The sequence below is a fragment of the Petromyzon marinus genome, chromosome 2, assembly GCF_048934315.1.
Source record: "Petromyzon marinus isolate PM22_M1 ecotype Great Lakes invasive population chromosome 2, UKy_Petmar_22M1.pri1.0, whole genome shotgun sequence".
NCBI lineage: Eukaryota > Metazoa > Chordata > Hyperoartia > Petromyzontiformes > Petromyzontidae > Petromyzon > Petromyzon marinus.
In genome coordinates, this window is record NC_133668.1 from 3,017,759 (window position 1) to 3,037,086 (window position 19,328).

The window sequence follows — 19,328 nt, forward strand, 5'->3', positions numbered from 1 at the left end:
CCCTAATCTCAATGGCCAGCTCTTGTCGTCTCAACAACCCAGCTCTTTTTAATGCGGACAAAACGGCGGTTCTCTGTAAAACCCACGAGATGCCTATCTGGCCCGATGTTGTTAGGTCCATGATACCCTCAAAAGCCCCTTTCACCTCACACACACTTATCACTATAAAAGTACTTTGCTTTATTTGACGGACAGGTGAAGTGGATAATGCTAGTCATCTCGGCCAAACCCATAACACTCGGGACCTGGGTCTGACCCGTGGCCTCGCCACAGAGCACTGGAAGCTTCACGTGGCCTCAAAGTGCACCTGGCCTGGCACAGGCGCTGTGGTGGCATTGGCACTTGGTGGCGAATGGCGACTGTGATGGTGTCACCATAGAAGGTAAATTGTAAACCACCTAAACCAGTCCGTGGATATGGTGCAAGATCGCTAGCATGGAATTTGGTGTCGGGAGGTGAACAGGGTAATGGATGTGATGAAAAGTGATCGAGCCATGATGGCCACAAGTGTAGTATGACTTCATACAAACAATAACCTTTGGTGAAAGCATATGAAACGAATCTGCCCATATTTGTTGCAGTGCTAGCGATGGAGAAGTATGCTCACACAGCCATTATAAAACAGCCCTCCCCTATCGTGTGGGGGAGGCCTTTGTCAAGTAGTGGAATTACAAATGCATGTGTATACTGTACTATACAATACTGCAGAATTTGCGCTATCCTTATCCCAGTGTTTAAACATATTTAGAGCTTTTCGATTTAAAGTTTTCGTGACTTCTGGGTTCTTTCAGCAAAGTCACGTAGTGACCAGAAGATATTTAGAGCTGTGTCATTGTTGCATGTGCTGGATGTAGATGTTTGTAAACGCAAATAGTCTGCACTATATTATTTCATATTACACTGCAGTTCATTTCACTTCATAAAGCCATGGATTATGGAGAGGCGAGTGCTATGGGCTTGAAGTTCAGCCTATCAGTCAGAAAAGCCTCTTAGTACATTTGGTATTCGCACCATTTATGTGACCCAGGGCTTAAACGAAGGCGCTATTTCAGACGGATATCGCCTACCATTAACGGCGTGCGACAAATCCATACAAAACTTCAACAGCACCATCCTTCACCGTGTCTTATCGCTACAAAGTAAATTAATTAACTTCCAACGACACCGTTTAAAGTTTCAGGGCGCAAATCCTCACCATTGGCAGCTGTACCCGTGCGGCTCCGAGCTTAGCGATGGGCATCATTCGTCTGCCAAGGAGGGAGGAGCAATTAAAGCTTTGCTCGTAATTTGTTGGTATGTTTTTTTAATGTTTGCAAATTTGAACTGAGATTTCATCATTTATGTTTTTTTTATATTATTATAACCGACTAGTCAAATTTAGAAACACGCATGGAGATTATTTAGATTCTAGATTTGAAGCTTTCGTGACTGCAAGGATTCATACTCTTTGGTTTTTTCGGTAAAGTCACGTAAAAAATTCAATAAAATAAATGAAAACAACTAAATTAAATCACTTGTCTCCCCATTATTTTATTGTTTTTTTTACCTACGTGACTTTACCGAAAAAAACAAAGAGTATTATTTAGATTATTTTGGCGCTATAAATGTCAAAATGACGGGCCACTTTGTTGAGCTATCATTGGTGGCCAGGTCGCTTCTGAAAAAAAAAGTGAATACCTCAGGGGGTTTTGCCTGCTAGGATGGGGATGACTTAGTTTAATTTGTTTGTGTTTGGGCGACTTGTTTACGTTTCATGTTCTTTGCACTACAGTCATGCTTTTGTCCTGTGTGTTGTTGTAACGTTCAAACCCGCCCCTACTAGACATCTCTGAAAAAAGAGATTCATAGCTCATCGGATTTCTCCGGTATAAATATGCTGATTCTGATACATGATGCATATTTAAATGCGACTGGTGCTGGCTCGCAACAGTCCTGTGGGATAATGACATGGACATAGAGTCATTTGAATAACGTGGGATGCACCCTGATCACATTCGACAGGTGAAGTGTGTTCAGATTGACGAGTCCTGGGATTGCTAAAGTGCAGTTCTCTAGGCCGCACGTGGCACTCAGTTTAAATGCCTTAATTGCGAAATTATATACAGAGAGAACGCTCTGACGCATGCCACCACTCCCGATTCGCAAACTGCTATAGTAGATGGAGATGCATTATGGGACGCCACAAATTACGCTGCCGCTGTCCATTGCGTTGAACAATACAAACAAGTGCTCCGTACCCTACCTTGTTGTATTCGGATCGCTCAAGCTTTACAAAACGTATTGTTATATCACGCAGAACGTATGCATCTACGTATTCGGTGGGCACCACAGTGAACAGACACGACTAGTAGTCATAAGTAGAGACCGGGTTCCATCACATCTGTGGGGGCCGACGCCCGCCTCCCCTCTCCCTGTGAGCGGGCGGGGCGCGACGTCCACCCCCCCCCCCTCCTCGTCGGCCGCCTCTCGCCGGGCCCCCCGCCGATCGGGTGATCGCCCCCCCCCGCACCAGCGCCAGCTCTCTGAGGGACATGGCGAAGTGGCTGGCTCACCACCGCCCGGGGTTATCTCGCACACGCCCACGTACACCACCACACAAGCAAACGCGGAGGCGTGCACGCGCTTATTCCGCGCAAAGGGGCCGTCCATAAATGACGTCAGGCACCTAGGGTGGGGGGGGGGGTTAGACATTTGTGACGATGTGTGACGAGGGGGGGGGGGGGGGTTGAGAAATGTGACGTCACATGAGAATGTGCAATTTAAATAAATATAAACAACACGTTCTACTTTATTCAATAGACTTTTTAATAAATGTTTTCTCCTACAACATCAGAGTGCAGCGCCACATTAAATGCGCTCTACAATGACAATAGTTTAAAGCGATTTGAAGCATGTTTTATTTTAAAAAAGGAAATATGGTTTTGGGGGGGGCAGAGCTTTGTGGGGGGTCTGACTTTTTGTGAAGCCGTGTGACAAGGGCGGGGGGGGGGGTCAAAAATCGTCCACCCCTCCGGGTGGCTAAGCCCTAATTCGCACCACACAAAGGCTAATGCAAAAGGGCTGCATGAATTTGCGCGCACGCCTCTCCGTTAATGCTATTGTCGCTGTGTAAACACGCTGTGTAAACGCTGGCGAGCGGGTTTATCGCACCCACCCTAATTACTCAAGCGGCACACTGCAGGCGCTCGTGTTTCACACACGCGCACGTAAACACGCTCAAATTACCAGCACTGCGCCGACGTTCCCCCCCACACACACAGAAATCACACTCTACCGATCCTCTGAACTAAAGTTTATTACCGGTACAAATACATTCTACCTGGGGGGGGGGGATATTTTGCGGGAAGAGCTTAGCCTAACTCTGCCTTCGAACCCAGTTGCTCAAACATCCTACCACGTACCTCGAAGCTGTACTCACGGAGTCCCACGGACGCCGAGAGAGTCGGAGGGAGAAGGATGAGAGAAGACTTGACCTATCACTGTCTCGCAGCAGCACTCGCTGGCATCACACGGATGCTGTGAGCGGCTCGAAGAGGCAGGATGGCAGGGAGAGGGTCTTGGCCGCCCGGAGGTTGAAGACAAGAGCTAATTGTCCTGGGGCTCCCACCTTTATTCTCTAAACTTCACAGGCCCAGGGGGACGTCACGCCGCGCAGCCAATCATGCGCCTGCCTTTCGATTTTAAACCGATGCCCCGCCCTTACCTGGAGCGTTATTTTCCGTTACGCCTCGACCCATTGTCTACGCGCCCGCCGTCCCCCTTTCGGTTTCAGCCGGTTGAGTCGGTGTTGCTGGGTCCAGGGCTTTCTCTTCCTCCCCCATCCCCGTCTGCGCCGCCCGCATGCTATTTCCGCTCTGGCCCCTCCCCCCGTGCTGTGAGCGTTCTCATTGCGGTTAGCCCGGTGAGTTTCTGTGCGCCCATACAATTTTAAGCCAATTAGGGGCACCGCAATGTAACCGGGCCTGCAAGGGTCAGCCAATCTCCTGTCACTGGGAAACCATGGGACTCTCCCTCTAGGGGCCCTTTGGATTAAAACCCGATGTGCCAGGCACCCCCCGTCAGGACACTACATGGGTGCGCTGTGTGTGGGTGTGTGTTTAGTGCCGGGTCTGGGAAGGGATCGCGGCGTTTGTGGAGTTGCTCCACGGTCGTCCCGGGTTGACTGGAGCACCTCACCTGGGCTGCTCCAACCAGGTAGCGTCGCGGAGTCTGTGGGACTCGTCCGGCCCTCGTTGCCGGTTTCAGAGGCGGTGGCTCTGCTGTCCGTGGCTCCGGCGGTGGTCTCCATCTCCATTCCAGAGGAGCCTCCCGTCCTCGGGCGTCCGCTGGCTGGGGAACAAACTCAGGGGCGGAGGGATTTAAGTGCCGCCGCGCCCGCCGCCTCCTTGCCGGGCCGGGGTCCGCTGAACTGGGACCCAGCGGGACCCATGTATGGTGCGAAGCCGTCGGGTATGGGGGGCATGGATGGCGCGGGGATTCCGGGGTTTCGGGGTACCCGAAGGGCGGGTGCCTCTCCCGCCGGGGCCGCCCTCCATGGTTTTAGTCGGCAGACATTGACCACCGTCTCTCGGCCCCTCTCCCCGCCCTGGATCAGTACCGTCTAGGTCAGGGGTCGGGAACCTTTTTGACTAAGAGAGCCATGAAAGCAAAAAATTTGGAAATTTATTTCAGTGAGAGCCATATAATATATTTTAAAAGTGAATTCAACTAAATGTCAGTATAATAAGCCTCTGAATTTATTCTTTTAAATAATGTTGTTATAACACTCACCATTAATGCGACTTCTGGTGCTGCATGGATTTGCTGATGTCTTTGTAGTCGGGTTGGTACTTGGTGAGGTTAAGCTTCATGCAAGCGTTGAGGCTTTCATCCGTTAAACGTGATCGTAGGTTGGACTTGATGTTTTTAAGATGTGAGAATGACTGCTCACATGCATACGTAGATCCAAACATGGTCAATACAGCAATACTCACACGCTGCAGTGTGTGGTATGTGACAGGAAGCGCGTTCCAAGTTTTGAGAATCAGCTGGTCTTCGGGTTGGAGTTTTTTCATTTCTGTCCACATGTGCTTGCTCGCCAACTCCGCTTTCTGTCGTGTGATTCTTTCCAAATCTTCATTCAGTGACTTGAACTTATTCACCCACATGTCTGAGGCCTTCAGGTCAGCCACTTCTGCTTCAAAATCTCTGACGGAGACACCAGGGATGTAATTCAGGTCGGCTGTGTTCAGTGAACACTCGTTTGGATGGGTGATGAACTTAAAAAGACGAGTGTGCTCACGAAATTCTCCAAAGCGTGCTTTGAAGGACTGTAGGAGACTGGATGTGCAGCCAGCTAGCTGGTGGAGATCAAGGTTTTGAATGGGCTCACTTGCTGTGCATGCATCTTTAAATTGGCTCAGTTTTTCAAAATGTAGTAAACGACCTGTTTCAAGATCCGTGATGAAAAGCTCCAGCTTGTTTTCAAAAGCAAATACAGCTTGTTGAAGGGATAACACTGTATTTCCAATGCCTTGCATTTTCACGTTGAGCTGGTTCAGATGTTCAGTCAGATCTACGAGATAGTAAAACTTGAGGAGCCACTCGGTGTCGGCTAGCTCAGGATGCCCGACGCCTTTCATTTCAAGGAAAGTCCGGATTTCGTTCAGGCAAGCCGCAAAACGGCTAAGCACCTTCCCTCTTGACAACCAACGCACATTGCTGTGCAAAAGCAGACCAGGATAGTTATTTACAACTTCATCCAGCAGTGTTTTAAACTGGCGATCATTTAAGGCTCGGGCAACAATAAAGTTGATCACACGAATGACCAGCGACATCACTTCGCCAAACTGCCTGTCACACATCTGAGCACAAAGTGCCTCCTGGTGTATAATGCAATGGAAACTTAGGATGGGTCTATTTTCATGTTCACGGAGAAGCGCCACAAATCCTTTGTTTTTCCCCACCATACACGGAGCACCATCAGTACACACTGAGAGAAGTTTATCCATAGGTAGACTTTTTTCTTGAGCAAACTCCATGAAAGACTTGAATAAATCCTCACCTCTTGTGGACCCTTTTAATGGCAGAACAGCAAGACTTTCTTCGCGCAGTGTGTCACCAACAGCATATCTTGCAATCACGCTGAACTGCGACAAATGGCTCACGTCTGTTGACTCATCCAAAGCCAGAGAAAAGAACGGCGCTGCATTGATGTCCTTCACTTGCGTTTCCTCCACTTTGTTTGCCATCACGATGGTACGATCATGAACAGTTCTTGCCGACAGAGGCATGTCTTGTATCCGTTTGATTATCTTGTCTTTGTTCGGAAGATCATCAAAAAGTTCATTGGCTACATCCAGCATGAACGTTTTAGCATACTCGCCATCTGTGAATGGTTTTCCGTTCCTCACTATTGCTAAAGAACCAGCAAAGCTAGCCGAATTATAGTCACCTTGCCGGGTCCATACGCGGAGTTGCTGCTGGCTAGCTTGCACCCTGCTCAGAAGCTCTTGGCACGCTTTCTATCTGCTGTCTCCCGCAGGGTATTTTGATGCAAAGGTAGCGTGGCGCGTGTCGAAGTGCCGCTTTACATTCGACCGTTTCAACGATGTAATTTTGTCATTGCAAATTAGACACACCGCAGAACCCGCTCTCTCCACAAAGGCGAATTCTTCGGTGCATTCGTCCTGAAATGTACGATACTCGTCGTCTTTTTTTCTTTTCGCCATCTTCTTCGTCGAAGGGTTAGCTTTGAGCTAATGACCGAGCAGACGCAGTCTCAGACTGATTCAAAAGGGGGCGTTTACCTGTTTTACCCAGCAACGGCAAACGTAGGCCAGTATCATCCAATTAAAATAATGGACAATTGCTCCTGCAGCCCTGAACAGGACATGCGCAGTGAAAAATCGATGGATGGATTAAAACAAGTGAGAATATTTTGTTTTATCTGCGAGCCATATGCAATCATCAAAAGAGCCACATCTGGCTCGCGAGCCATAGGTTCCCGACCCCTGGTCTAGGTGGAGATCTGCTGCACCACAGTTCAGGGTCCGGGCCAGCAGGTGGTCAGCTTCCCCACCTGTCCGGCCCCTACGTGTGGGGTATGCAGCCATACCTTAGAGCCAGCCGTGTAGAAGGGGGGCTCCAAATGGGGGTGGGCGCCCCGCTCTTGCCGCTGATGAGCGGCCTCCCCCTGTTGGTAGGCCCGGCCACGGGCCCCCCGCAGGGTCCCCATCAGGTGCTCCACGGGCTGGTTCCCTTCCTCCGGTAGTGGTGGGGGCACGCCGAACAACAGATCCGCCGGTAGGCGAGACTCCCGACCAAACATCATTAGGAAGGGGGTCTGCCCAGTGGAGGTGTGCACCGTGGTGGTGTAGGCGAACAGAGCATAGGGGAGGTGTTCGTCCCAATCCTGCTGATTGGCAGCCGCCATACGTTTGAGCTTCCCGGCTAAGGTCTGGTTCATGCGCTCCACCATACCATTTGCCTGGGGGTGGTATGCTGTGGTTCGGTCCTTTTGGATTCTGAACTCCCAGCACAGCACCTGAAATAGCTCTGCCTCGAATGCACTACCCTGGTCAGTAATGCCTTTTTCGGGGATCCCATGTTTAAGCACGTAATGCTCCACAAATGCCCGGGCGACCACAAGGGCTGTCTTATCGGGGATGGCCACTGCCACTGGACAGCGATTGAAATACTCTACCGCTACAAGTATATACCGGTTGGCTCGGTGGGATCGCGGGAATGGCCCCTGTAGGTCGACTCCAACTAGCTGGTTCGCCCGGCTGACGTAGAACGGCCTCAAGGGCACCTGATACCACGCCGGTTTCTGCCCACACTGTTGACAAGCGCGGCAGCCCTGTACCCAGGTGGCCACGTCTTGCGTCAGTTTGGGCCAGAGATACTGGCAACTCAGGGTCTCCCGAGTGCGCCGTTCCCCATCATGGCCCCCGAGCGGGTAGTCGTGCACCAGCCATAGCAGCTGGGGCCGCACCTAGGCGGGAACACAGATGCATCCCGGCTGCCCGGCTTCAGTTAGTTCCCGTACCACCCCGTTCTTTACACACAACCGGGCGTACAAACCACTCCAGGGTCCCTGTATGCGAACTTTTTCCTCCCGCAGGGCAGCCTCCACCACCGCCAGGTCCACTTGTGGGGAGCGCTTCAACAAAGTCAGCTGCCCGTCCATCCAAATGCTTATTCATCTGTTGTAACGCTTGCGCTTCCGTCCAGCTGTTCATATCTTTAGTGTACGCGAGGTTCCGGGCAAACGATTTGCATGATGGAATCCCTTGTCCAGTGAATACGTATCTTACCTTCGCTTGGTGTGTGGTGCCACTCTCCCTTGGAGGCGTGGGGGGTCGTACCACCTCTTACACCAAATTGTGGGGGCCGACGCCCGCCTCCCCGCTCCCTCTGAGCAGGCGGGACGCGACGTGCTTTCACACACGCACGCGTAAACACGCGCCAGCGTCGGCGGCCGTGTATGTTTTAATACACGCGTGCCTAACACACACGCTCAAATTACCAGCACCGCGCCGAGGTTCCCCCCACACAGAAATCACACGGCACCGATCCTCTGAACTAAAGTTTATTACCAGCGCAAATACACCCTACCTGGGGGAGATATTTTGCGGGAAGAGCTTAGCCTAACTCTGCCTACGAACGCAGTTGCTCAAACGTCCTACCACGTACCTCGGAGCTGGACTCACGGCGTCCCACGGACGATGAGAGTCGGAAAAAGGACGAGAGAAGACTTGACCTTTCACTGTCTCGCAGCAGCACTCGCTGGCATCACACAGATGCTGTGAGCGGCTCGAAGAGGCAGGATGGCAGGGAGAGGGTCTTGGCCGCCCGGAGGTTGAAGACAAGAGCTAATTGTCTCGGGGCTCCCACCTTTATTCTCTAAACCTCACAGGCCCAGGGAGACGTCGCGCCACGCAGCCAATCATGCGCCTGCCTTTCGATTTTAAACCGATGCCCCGCCCTTACCTGGAGCGTTATTTTCCATTACGCCTGGGTCCAGGGCTTTCCCTCCCTCCCCCATCCCCATCTGCTATTTCCCCCCTAGCCCCTCCCCCCGTGCTGTGAGCGTTCTCATTGCGGTTAGCCCGGTGAGTTTCTGTGCGCCCATACAATTTTAAGCCAATTTAGGGGCACCGCAATGTAACCGGGCCTGCGAGGGTCAGCCAATCTCCTGGCACCGAGAAACCATGGGACTCTCCCTCTAGGGGCCCTTCGGGTTAAAACCCGATGTGCCAGGCAACCCCCCCGTCAGGACACTACTACATGGGTGCGCTGCGTGCGGGTGTGTGTTTAGTGCGGGGGCCGGGAGGGGATCGTGGCACCACACTGCACATGAAATTTCAACTATTGGCCGACGGCCAACAATCAATAACAGCACTATCCAGCGCTCATTACCTTTATGAGATTACACAGCAGAGTATTAAAAAGATGGATGCACTTTGGCTTGCGACTTAACGAGTGCATGCTGTATGCATTGCCGTTATGTGGAGCAAGTTGCATTCGTTATAAGGCTTTGTCTGACAAAGTGATGACCACAGCCAATCCTACCCACAATGCTCTCTGGGATCCCATTGCATGCCGTCAAAATGCAGCGTTTCGTAGTCTTCCCTGCATTACAGAAAATGCCTGGCTCACAGGCAGAGCCACGGAGACCCACGGATGTGGCGGAATACTGCTCATCGCATGTCGGGGCCCACTGCATTAGTGACCCTTACAACTTACGCAGCACAGCTTTTGAAAATGTCAACATCTTAAGTGAGTTGGGTTCCAAAAGGCTCCCCCCACACAATACAGTATATAAACACATAAGCACTCCTGTATGTGTGTCATCTATATGACGGAGCACACTCTTATATTGATCATGAGATATATGAGCACTGCCAGTACAAGTAATACGATCTTGTTTTTATGCCAAATGTCCACACAGCTGATCATCGCAAGAGTTAAATCTAAAACTCTTTAACACAGGTCACAAAAGTTCATACTTAAACTACGACACATGGACATATTTTGCAAAAACAAGCGAGAGTGCGTTGACCCAGAGGTGAAGAGACATCAATAACAGCTCAGGACAACCCAAAAAAATACACGATGCAACTTTGTGTTAAGTTTAATACATTCAAGTTAGCAGATGTTTACAAAAAAACATTTTTTTTAATGCACAAACTGTTTGTACAGTTTTATTCTTTTTGTTTATACTTATTCATTTATTTACTTTACTTATAAGCATTAGCAATATTGAAGAGATAACATATCAATTGTTTTGGGTACCGATAGAGTAATTTTTCGTTGCGGTAACTACCGAACAATTATTATCATTCTCTCTCGCAGCTTGGCATGTATTGGGTCAGTTGCCTCGGACGCTGCAGGTGCATGCAGAATGTACAAAATTGTAACGCTATTGTACAATTTTTGGCAAGCCTAAACGTAAAGTGTTCACAATCTCGCAGAAGTCAGCCACAAACAATAATGCACGCAACTGCGAAATTCAATGCCACCAAATGAACTCGACTGTATGCACACTCAATAACGAAAGCCAGTAATGATTAAGCTGGGGATTTATGCGTAACAACATGCTAACAATAGCGAGTCAGCTCAAATCCGTGATACGTTAAATATAGTAATGGATACGGTGTTGGTTAATTAGTCTATGATAGATGCACACTTAACAATATCTGAAAAAAATTGAACTACACACGGGAGAGGTAATATAAAAAATGTTTTCTGGAAAGACTTGCCATAAAGCAAGATACTGTACGTTATTATGTAAAATGCGTTTAAAGACACTTCAAACAACTAAGAGATGGGATTCTAGGGGTATTATGTACGATTAAAATGAATTGATGGGATCATTGATAAAAGTTTCCCAATTAGTGTAATATTCAATACTTGTAACAGTACATTATGTACATGAGTGTCGTGTTCATTAAACAACCTTTTTAATGTCATGTACTCTTAAACGTCCTAAATGAATGAAATAACCGTTTTTGCGAATAGACACACAATGGGGAATATGATCTATTTATATTTACTATGAAATCTGAAAATATCTGAAAATCAGATTATATGTATTCAAAGTCTGTTTTAATAGACACGAACAGATATAATTCAAGTCAATGCATTCTTCACAAAGGATTCAGTTTGTCAACAATCCGTTGTTATTTTTTGTTTAAACAAAATCAGTGTACAGCACATAGGAACGCAAACATAAAAACATCACTATGTTTCCTGCTAAACGGAGTGTCCATGTATGTAGTGATAAGGTGCTGCCACTGCTAAATCGAAGCATTCATAAGCATTGCCAGCCTATTCTCTGACTTGGATGGCTTAAAGCTACACTGCTCAGCGACCATCTCTCGTGGACTTACTGCCTTTTACTATAACAATGTATTGGGTGCAGTGATTAATATCTGCATTGACACAGTGCCTCAATGTGTAACGACCCAGAATAAAAGATACAATGGTACTTCTAAGTTTTGCACAAGCCCCTCACTATAACGAACGGTACCCTACCAACTACAACATAACTTTATTCAAGAGGCTCTGTCAATCTTTAAATGAGACATTTGCTCTCCCAGCAACCCTTACCAAATTATTATCTAGGCAATGATGCTGCTACTACTATATTGTTTTACAAGTACAAATTGCTAATAAAACAATTACAACCACTTGCAACGACTTTAATGTTAATGCAGTTTATGCAGTTGGGTAAAGGTCCAAAAACTTAAATAAATACCACTCCCGTGCAGTGCGAAGTGGTTGTTACCCGCAACAGCCTATCAAAAGGGTGCTTAACCCAGCCCTCCCACCCACCCACGCCCCCTTACCGACTCCTCCCCCTCCCTTAACCTGTATATAATCCCGGTTGTCTCTGAACTGTGCTCCTGACACAGATATTCTGCGTTGACTTTTCCACCTGAAAACGGAAGCTTGTGTTGCCTCCGAAACGTCGTGATTTAATTATTTTATTTTATCTACGCGACTTTACCGAATAAAACCAAAGAGTATAAATACCACAAACCCAAGATATGAAAGATTGACTATATACCATCTATGAACATCGAGTTCTCAATTACAGTGAGGGAAAAAAGTATTTGATCCCCTGCTGATTTTGTACGTTTGCCCACTGACAAAGAAATGATCAGTCTAAAATTTTAATGGTAGGTTTATTTGAACAGTGAGACAGAATAACAACAAAAAAATCCAGAAAAACGCATGTCAAAAATGTTATAAATTGATTTGCATTTTAATGAGGGAAATAAGTATTTGACCCCCTCTCAATCAGAAAGATTTCTGGCTCCCAGGTGTCTTTTATACAGGTAACGAGCTGAGATTCGGAGCACACTCTTAAAGGGAGTGCTCCTAATCTCAGCTTGTTACCTGTATAAAAAGGCACCTGTCCACAGAAGCAATCAATCAGATTCCAAACTCTCCACCATGGCCAAGACCAAAGAGCTCTCCAAGGATGTCAGGGACACGATTGTAGACCTACACAAGGCTGGAATGTGCTACAAGACCATTGCCAAGCAGCTTGGTGAGGTGACAACAGTTGGTGCGATTATTCGCAAATGGAAGAAACACAAAATAACTGTCAATCTCCCTCGGCCTGGGGCTCCATGTAAGATCTCACCTTGTGGAGTTGCAATGATCATGAGAACGGTGAGGAATCAGCCCAGAACTACACGGGAGGATCTTGTCAATGATCTCAAGGCAGATGGGACCATAGTCACAAAGAAAACAATTGGTAACACACTACGCCGTGAAGGACTGAAATCCTGCAGAGCCCGCAAGGTCCCCCTGCTCAAGAAAGCACATATACATGCCCGTTTGAAGTTTGCCAATGAACACCTGAATGATTCAGAGGACAACTGGGTGAAAGTGTTGTGGTCAGATGAGACCAAAATGGAGCTCTTTGGCATCAACTCAACTCGCCGTGTTTGGAGGAGGAATGCTGCCTATGACCCCAAGAACACCATCTCCACCGTCAAACATGGAGGTGGAAACATTATGCTTTGGGGGTGTTTTTTCTGCTAAGGGGACAGGACAACTTCACCGCATCAAAGGGACTATGGACGGGGCCATGTACCGTCAAATCTTGGGTGAGAACCTCCTTCCCTCAGCCAGGGCATTGAAAATGGGTCGTGGATGGGTATTCCAGCATGAAAATGACCCAAAACACATGGCCAAGGCAACTAAGGAGTGGCTCAAGAAGAAGCACATTAAGGTCCTGGAGTGGCCTAGCCAGTCTCCAGACCTTAATCCCATAGAAAATCTGTGGAGGGAGCTGAAGGTTATGTCAAACATTCGGCCCATTTCCAATCTCCCCTTTCTGTCCAAGATACTGGAACGCACTGTCGCCAAACAACTCAAAACCCACCTTTCCTCAAATGACCTGTTCGAACCATTTCAATCTGGCTTCCGTTCACAACACAGCACTGAAACAGCCCTCCTCAGAGTTACCAACGACATCCTCCTCTCCGCAGACTCTGGTCACCTCAGCATCCTCATCCTCCTGGACATCACTTCAGCTTTTGACACTATCAACCACACCATTCTTTTCTCTTGCCTCAAATCTACCCTCAACATCACTGGCACCGCCCTCTCCTGGCTCCAATCTTATCTCACCGACAGACAACAGTTCATCCACATCAACAACTGCACCGCCTCCACCGCTCCGTTGTCCCAAGGTGTCCCCCAGGGCTCGGTGCTTGGTCCTTTGCTCTTCATACTATACCTGCTTCCCCTTGGCAACGTCATTCGCCACCATGGTCTTAACTTTCACTGCTATGCCGATGATGTCCAGCTCTACATCTCCACCAAATCCATCACCTCCGCTACCCACTCCACTCTCTCTAACTGCCTCGCTGACATTAAATCGTGGATGCGCAACAATTTCCTTAAACTTAACTGCGACAAAACAGATATGATCATCATCGGTCCCAAATCTATCAATAAATCCATTCACAGTTTCTCCGTCACTGTCGACACCTACACCCTGTCTCCATCCCTTCAAAGTCGCAACCTTAGAGTCACTTTTGATACTAACCTCTCCTTTGAACACCACATAAAACAAATCACCAGAACTGCCTTTTTTCACCTCAAAAACATCTCCAGACTTCGCCCATCACTCTCTTTCTCCGCTGTAGAAACCCTCATCCACACCTTCATCACCTCCAGAATCGATTACTGCAACAGCAGTAATCGACAGCAGTAATCGATTCCTATACGGCACCTCAACCAAAACATTAAATAAACTCCAGTACATCCAGAACTCTGCTGCTCATCTGCTCACTCACGCCCGCACTGATGACCACATTACCCCTGTCCTCCAGAACCTCCATTGGCTCCTGGTCCCACAACGAATTCAATTCAAAATCCTCCTCCTCACACATAAAGCCCTTCATAACCAGGCCCCGTCCTACCTCACTGGCCTGCTCCACCGCCACAACCCATCCCGTAGCCTTCGCTCACCTGAGGCCAACCTCCTGACTCTACCTCTCAGGACCAAGCATCGAACCTGGGACGACAGAGCCTTCTCTATAGCTGCCCCCTCACTTTGGAACTCTCTCCCAAAACAAATCCGTGACTGCACCGACCTTCCAGCGTTCAAATCATTGACTAAAACTCACCTTTTTAAAATTGCTTTGAATGTTTAGCTAAGTTTGATGTGTTTTTAGGGTTTTTACCATTTGATGTTGTTTTTGCTGCTTTTATGATTTTATGTAAAGTGTCTGAGTATTCAGAAAAGCGCTCACAAATAAAATGTATTATTAAGGTTCGAGTTGCCAAACGTCAGCCTCGAAACCTTAATGACTTGGAGAAGATCTGCAAAGAGGAGTGGGACAAAATCCCTCCTGAGATGTGTGCAAACCTGGTGGCCAACTACAAGAAACGTCTGACCTCTGTGATTGCCCACAAGGGTTTTGCCACCAAGTACTAAGTCATGTTTTGCAGAGGGGTCAAATACTTATTTCCCTCATTAAAATGCAAATCAATTTATAACATTTCTGACATGCGTTTTTCTGGATTTTTTTGTTGTTATTCTGTCTCTCACTGTTCAAAAAAACCTACCATTAAAATTACAGACTGATCATTTCTGTCAGTGGGCAAACGTACAAAATCAGCAGGGGATCAAATACTCTTTTCCCTCACTGTAAATAACAAGTCCATTCGTGAACAAAGATTACCAATGTAATGGGAACACAGCAATTATTTTTGCAGTTAGATCTACAGTACCTATACTGAGTCCCTTTGAATATTTGCATTTCATAAAATACAACATGCAGTTCTTGGAACTGGTCTGCAAGCTTGCTGGAGAGATGGAAATCTCAGAACAAAGAGGTTTCTTAAAGAGAGGTCAGCCCAAGTGTCGACGCACACTTTGTATCCAATCCAAACAAGCGTTGCTTGATTCAGCAGACAAATAAATGTATGTTTAAAAAAAAAAACTCGAAATTTAGATTCATGTCTGGGTTTTGTCTTGCATTCTAAAACATGAAATCTGCATTTCAGGATTTTAATAGAATATCACTGTTATGAATGGACATCACTTAAGTGCATCGTCACCCCTTCCTTCGCGACCATACATATACAATAGCTCTTTAATTAAGCCCACTTCAAGTCAAGCACGCACACCCTCACACGTGGTCGTTTTTTTAATCTGCGGGTGCAGGGCGCACTCACAATCTTGAGAAATGATCCCTGACCAATCTCCCCCAATCTCTCTGCGTGGTCGCCCACCCCGTCACGCTCTCCAGCTCAGTCCTCCCGTATGCTGCTCCCACTTGGCGTCGTGGCGTCTGTCTCTTCTCCAATGCGTACTTCGTTTGGCCTGCTTGCCCCCCCCCCCGCTCCCCCCATGTGCTCTCCACACTCAAGTCTGGCCTGGTCCTGACTTCTTTCCTGATTAAACCCTGTTCCAGCCCCTTCCATACACACACATACACACACTCTTCAACGATCTCTCCTCCGAATCCGCCGCTGTCTCCCTCTCAACTGCCTCCCCCCCCACCACCACTCACTTCTCCAGCCACTCCGTCCAATCCCTCTTGAGCCAATTACATCCGTTTTGTTTTGGCTTTCGTCTTTGATTAACCTATTTTTCTTGCTGTCTCTCACACCAAGCGTCGTTAGCAATTAACACGGGTTAATTGAGAACGCTACATTTGTTTTAATGTAAGTTTCATTATTCACGAGACATCCACTTATTTTGATCTTCCAGTGACCAAAAACCACATTACTTACTTTTAAACTAGGCAATTACGTGTAGTTCACAGGTGAATTGTTAATTACAAAGCGAGAGGTTATTCCACAGGTGAAACAAAAGCTTTGAATAGGAGAATATGTTTAACGCTTATTTGGATTCAACATCCTGGGTTGTGTGCTGCACGGTATGAAATCCACTATTACAATGCATTTCAATTTCCTAATCTACTAATTACAAACAAAATCATATACATTGACTTTACTTAAAAATACACACCTTCGCAATGTTTAAAAGGACCTTGCTTTTCCACCTTTCAAGTATACAGGTTATAGGTACTGAAAGCACACACGACAGGATTCCTTCTCAGGAAACATTTTTGGACAAAATTTTTTTTTGTACAGCCTTCTGTAGCTATTGCATGACGTCGGTTACCAAACTCTACAACGTGACAAATCATAAACCGTACACATTTTTTGCTATAAAGTTCGGCCTCCTCCCCCTTCACAACTTGCATTCTCTTCATGCCTATGCAAACTTCTCGAGCGACAACAATCCAAGGTTGCACTTCGATACTTGGGGAGAAATCAGGGAAGCATATCATTCTGTTCGAGAGGAAAAAAGAACTTGCATTTCTTTAAAGTAACATGAACTGCATTCTGGCACAGAGTTGACGGAAAATGCAATTTAAACATTTCCAAGACTTTCGAATCCCTGGGAGATACAAAAAGCTCATTATTGTGGAATAAAATTGCAAAGCCACGTTTGGCTGTATGTTTTTGAAGTTTTCGTTGTTTGCATGTTCAACAGTCAGCTTTGCTTTTGTCAAGACATCCAGAGATTTTGGCCAGGGTCTTCTTGATACGGAGGGCAGTCAGGCGGGCCGATGGGTTTTGGTACCAACATTCCTTCATCAGTTTGGCCAGCGCCGTCAGGCTCTACGGTAGGAGAAGAAGGGAATGAATAGTATATACGCACACACACACAAAAACACATGCAGACTCACACACATACATGCACGCAGAGGACGTCAGAATGAAACAGCTCGATACAAAGCAGTATACACAAACTGAATGATCCGGGATAAAAAAAAATATTTTAAAAGTACAATAAGATTCACATATTTGAGATGAGATAATGTCTGTCAATGATACTTCTGTTTTCAATTATGGTGGTTTTATATAAAATAGTTACATTACCAGAGTGGTAATGTTACGTGTTTCAATCCCAATCAGGGATCAACACAGCCCATCATCCCTCAAGGGTCGATAGAATGAGCACCACTTCTGTGGGAAGTCAACACCATTTGACCTATGTGTGGCCGCACTACAGGAACGGTTCACGAATGCCAGTAGAGATGGGCATCATCACCATGCTTTGACTTCTGAATATTCAACAGGTTACTGCAATATCACACACAGACATGACCAGAAAAGGAAACAAATTCCTTGTTGTGCAACTGCAACTTGCATCTGCCAAATGTGTGGGTTTACCGGGTCAGAGAACCAGCGGTTGGGGATGTTCGGTCGTTGCTGCTCCACACAAACCACCTTCTTCATCTCATCGAAGCTCGGATCGCTGGGCACTGCGTCATGGAAGGGCACGCGGTATTCTTCCGCAATGCCTAATGAGAGTATTAAACAAAAACAAAAAAACTCTTAATTTAGTAGCATAATTAAGATATACTAAACGTAGCGCTTTTGAGTAGATTAAAAATGTAGGTAGAGTACAAACATTCTAGATTTGAAGTTTTCGTGACTGCGAAGATCCATACTCTTTGGTTCTTTCGGTAAGCACACGTAGGTAAAAAATAAATAAATACAAAAATGAAAAAAAAACTAAATTAAATCACGACGTTTCGGAGGCAACACAAGCGTCCTTGCTGTGCTTTTTTTTTACACCTGTTAAAGGAAGCTTATGTTGCCTCCGAAACGTCGTGATTTAATTGAGTTGTTTTTCATTTTTGTTTTATTTCATTACATTTTTTATTTACCTACGTGACTTTACCGAAAGAACCAAAGAGTAGAGTACCAACATGTTTAAAAGCCAACGACTTTCCCAAAAAAGAGGCAGACAAAAAGTAAACAATTTTAAGCCAATTGGTCTCATAAAATCTTAAGGGAAGGAGGAAAGTGTTTGTGATTGTTTGACCGTGCGTGCGCGCGTGTGATACGCACCATTACTGAGAGTACGGCGCGCGATCTCCCAGAGAACAAGCCCCAAAGCCCAGATATCGGCACGCTTGTACGCATCAAAGCAATCTGTCTGTAGCGTCTCATCCAACACCTCTGGCGCCATGAACCGCACCGTGCCCACGCGTGGGTTTTGCCCAATGTCCAGCCGGCTCCACTCCTGCGAATGCATCACAGCGAGGCCTGCAGGCCGAAAGCACGTTACATATGTCACATCAACGTCCGACTTGTGTGCGATTTGCCACCGTCTATTCCTTCAAGGGGTCGTGGTGGGGGTGCCACCGATGCCTCGGCTGTCAACTCTCTGCACTTTCCCCCGTCCTTTGCAGTGCATGTTCTTGCAGAAACGAATGCAAGAAATAAAATATATATTTGCTTCTGTTGTGAACACGGACTGATAAGTCAACACAACATCAAATACTGAAAAGGACAGGCAAAAGCGGAGAGAGGTGACAGCCAACATTCCAAAGTGACAACCTCTCCAAAACAATTTAAAACAAAAACAATCTTATTTGCTAAATCTTTGCAAAATAATTGGGGAAGTCCTTTCTTCACGCACCAAGGTCAGCAATGCAGCACTGGCCATTGCCCTTCACCAAGATGTTCTTGCTCTTGAGGTCACGATGCGCGATGGCAGGCTTTCCGTGCGTGCCAAAGATCTCCCCGTGGAGGTGAGAAAGGCCGGCGGCCACAGACAGGGCGAGGCGCAGGCAGGAGGACGCCTCCAGGGGCCAGCGCTGCAGCCAATCGTAGAGCGAGCCACACTCGTGGTAGTGTGTGATGAGCCAAAGCTGAGTGCTCGAGTTGCGTGACGTCATGTCCGACGCAATGAATCCTGAAATGGGCAAACGAGCGACTTTGATTTATAAAACGGCCTTTTTTCTTATTACGTGAATGAATCTCGATTTGAAATCGATAGCGAAATA

The 19,328-nt window shown here is 47.0% G+C and overlaps 1 protein-coding gene across 2 annotated transcripts in view; it reads right to left on the reverse strand.

The window, feature by feature from the left end:
* Positions 1-10,094: 10,094 nt before the first annotated feature.
* The window catches only part of LOC116949450 (activin receptor type-1-like), a 55,404-nt gene continuing 46,170 nt past the window's right edge, over positions 10,095-19,328 (reverse strand). For both annotated transcript variants that reach the window (XM_032966815.2, XM_032966824.2), the window contains 4 exons: positions 18,962-19,237; positions 18,388-18,585; positions 17,704-17,834; positions 10,095-17,148 (listed from right to left, as the gene is read on the reverse strand). In XM_032966815.2, the coding sequence (XP_032822706.1) occupies positions 17,014-17,148; positions 17,704-17,834; positions 18,388-18,585; positions 18,962-19,237 (740 nt within the window). In that variant the 3' untranslated portion in view covers positions 10,095-17,013. The remainder of the gene's footprint in view (positions 17,149-17,703; positions 17,835-18,387; positions 18,586-18,961; positions 19,238-19,328) is intronic.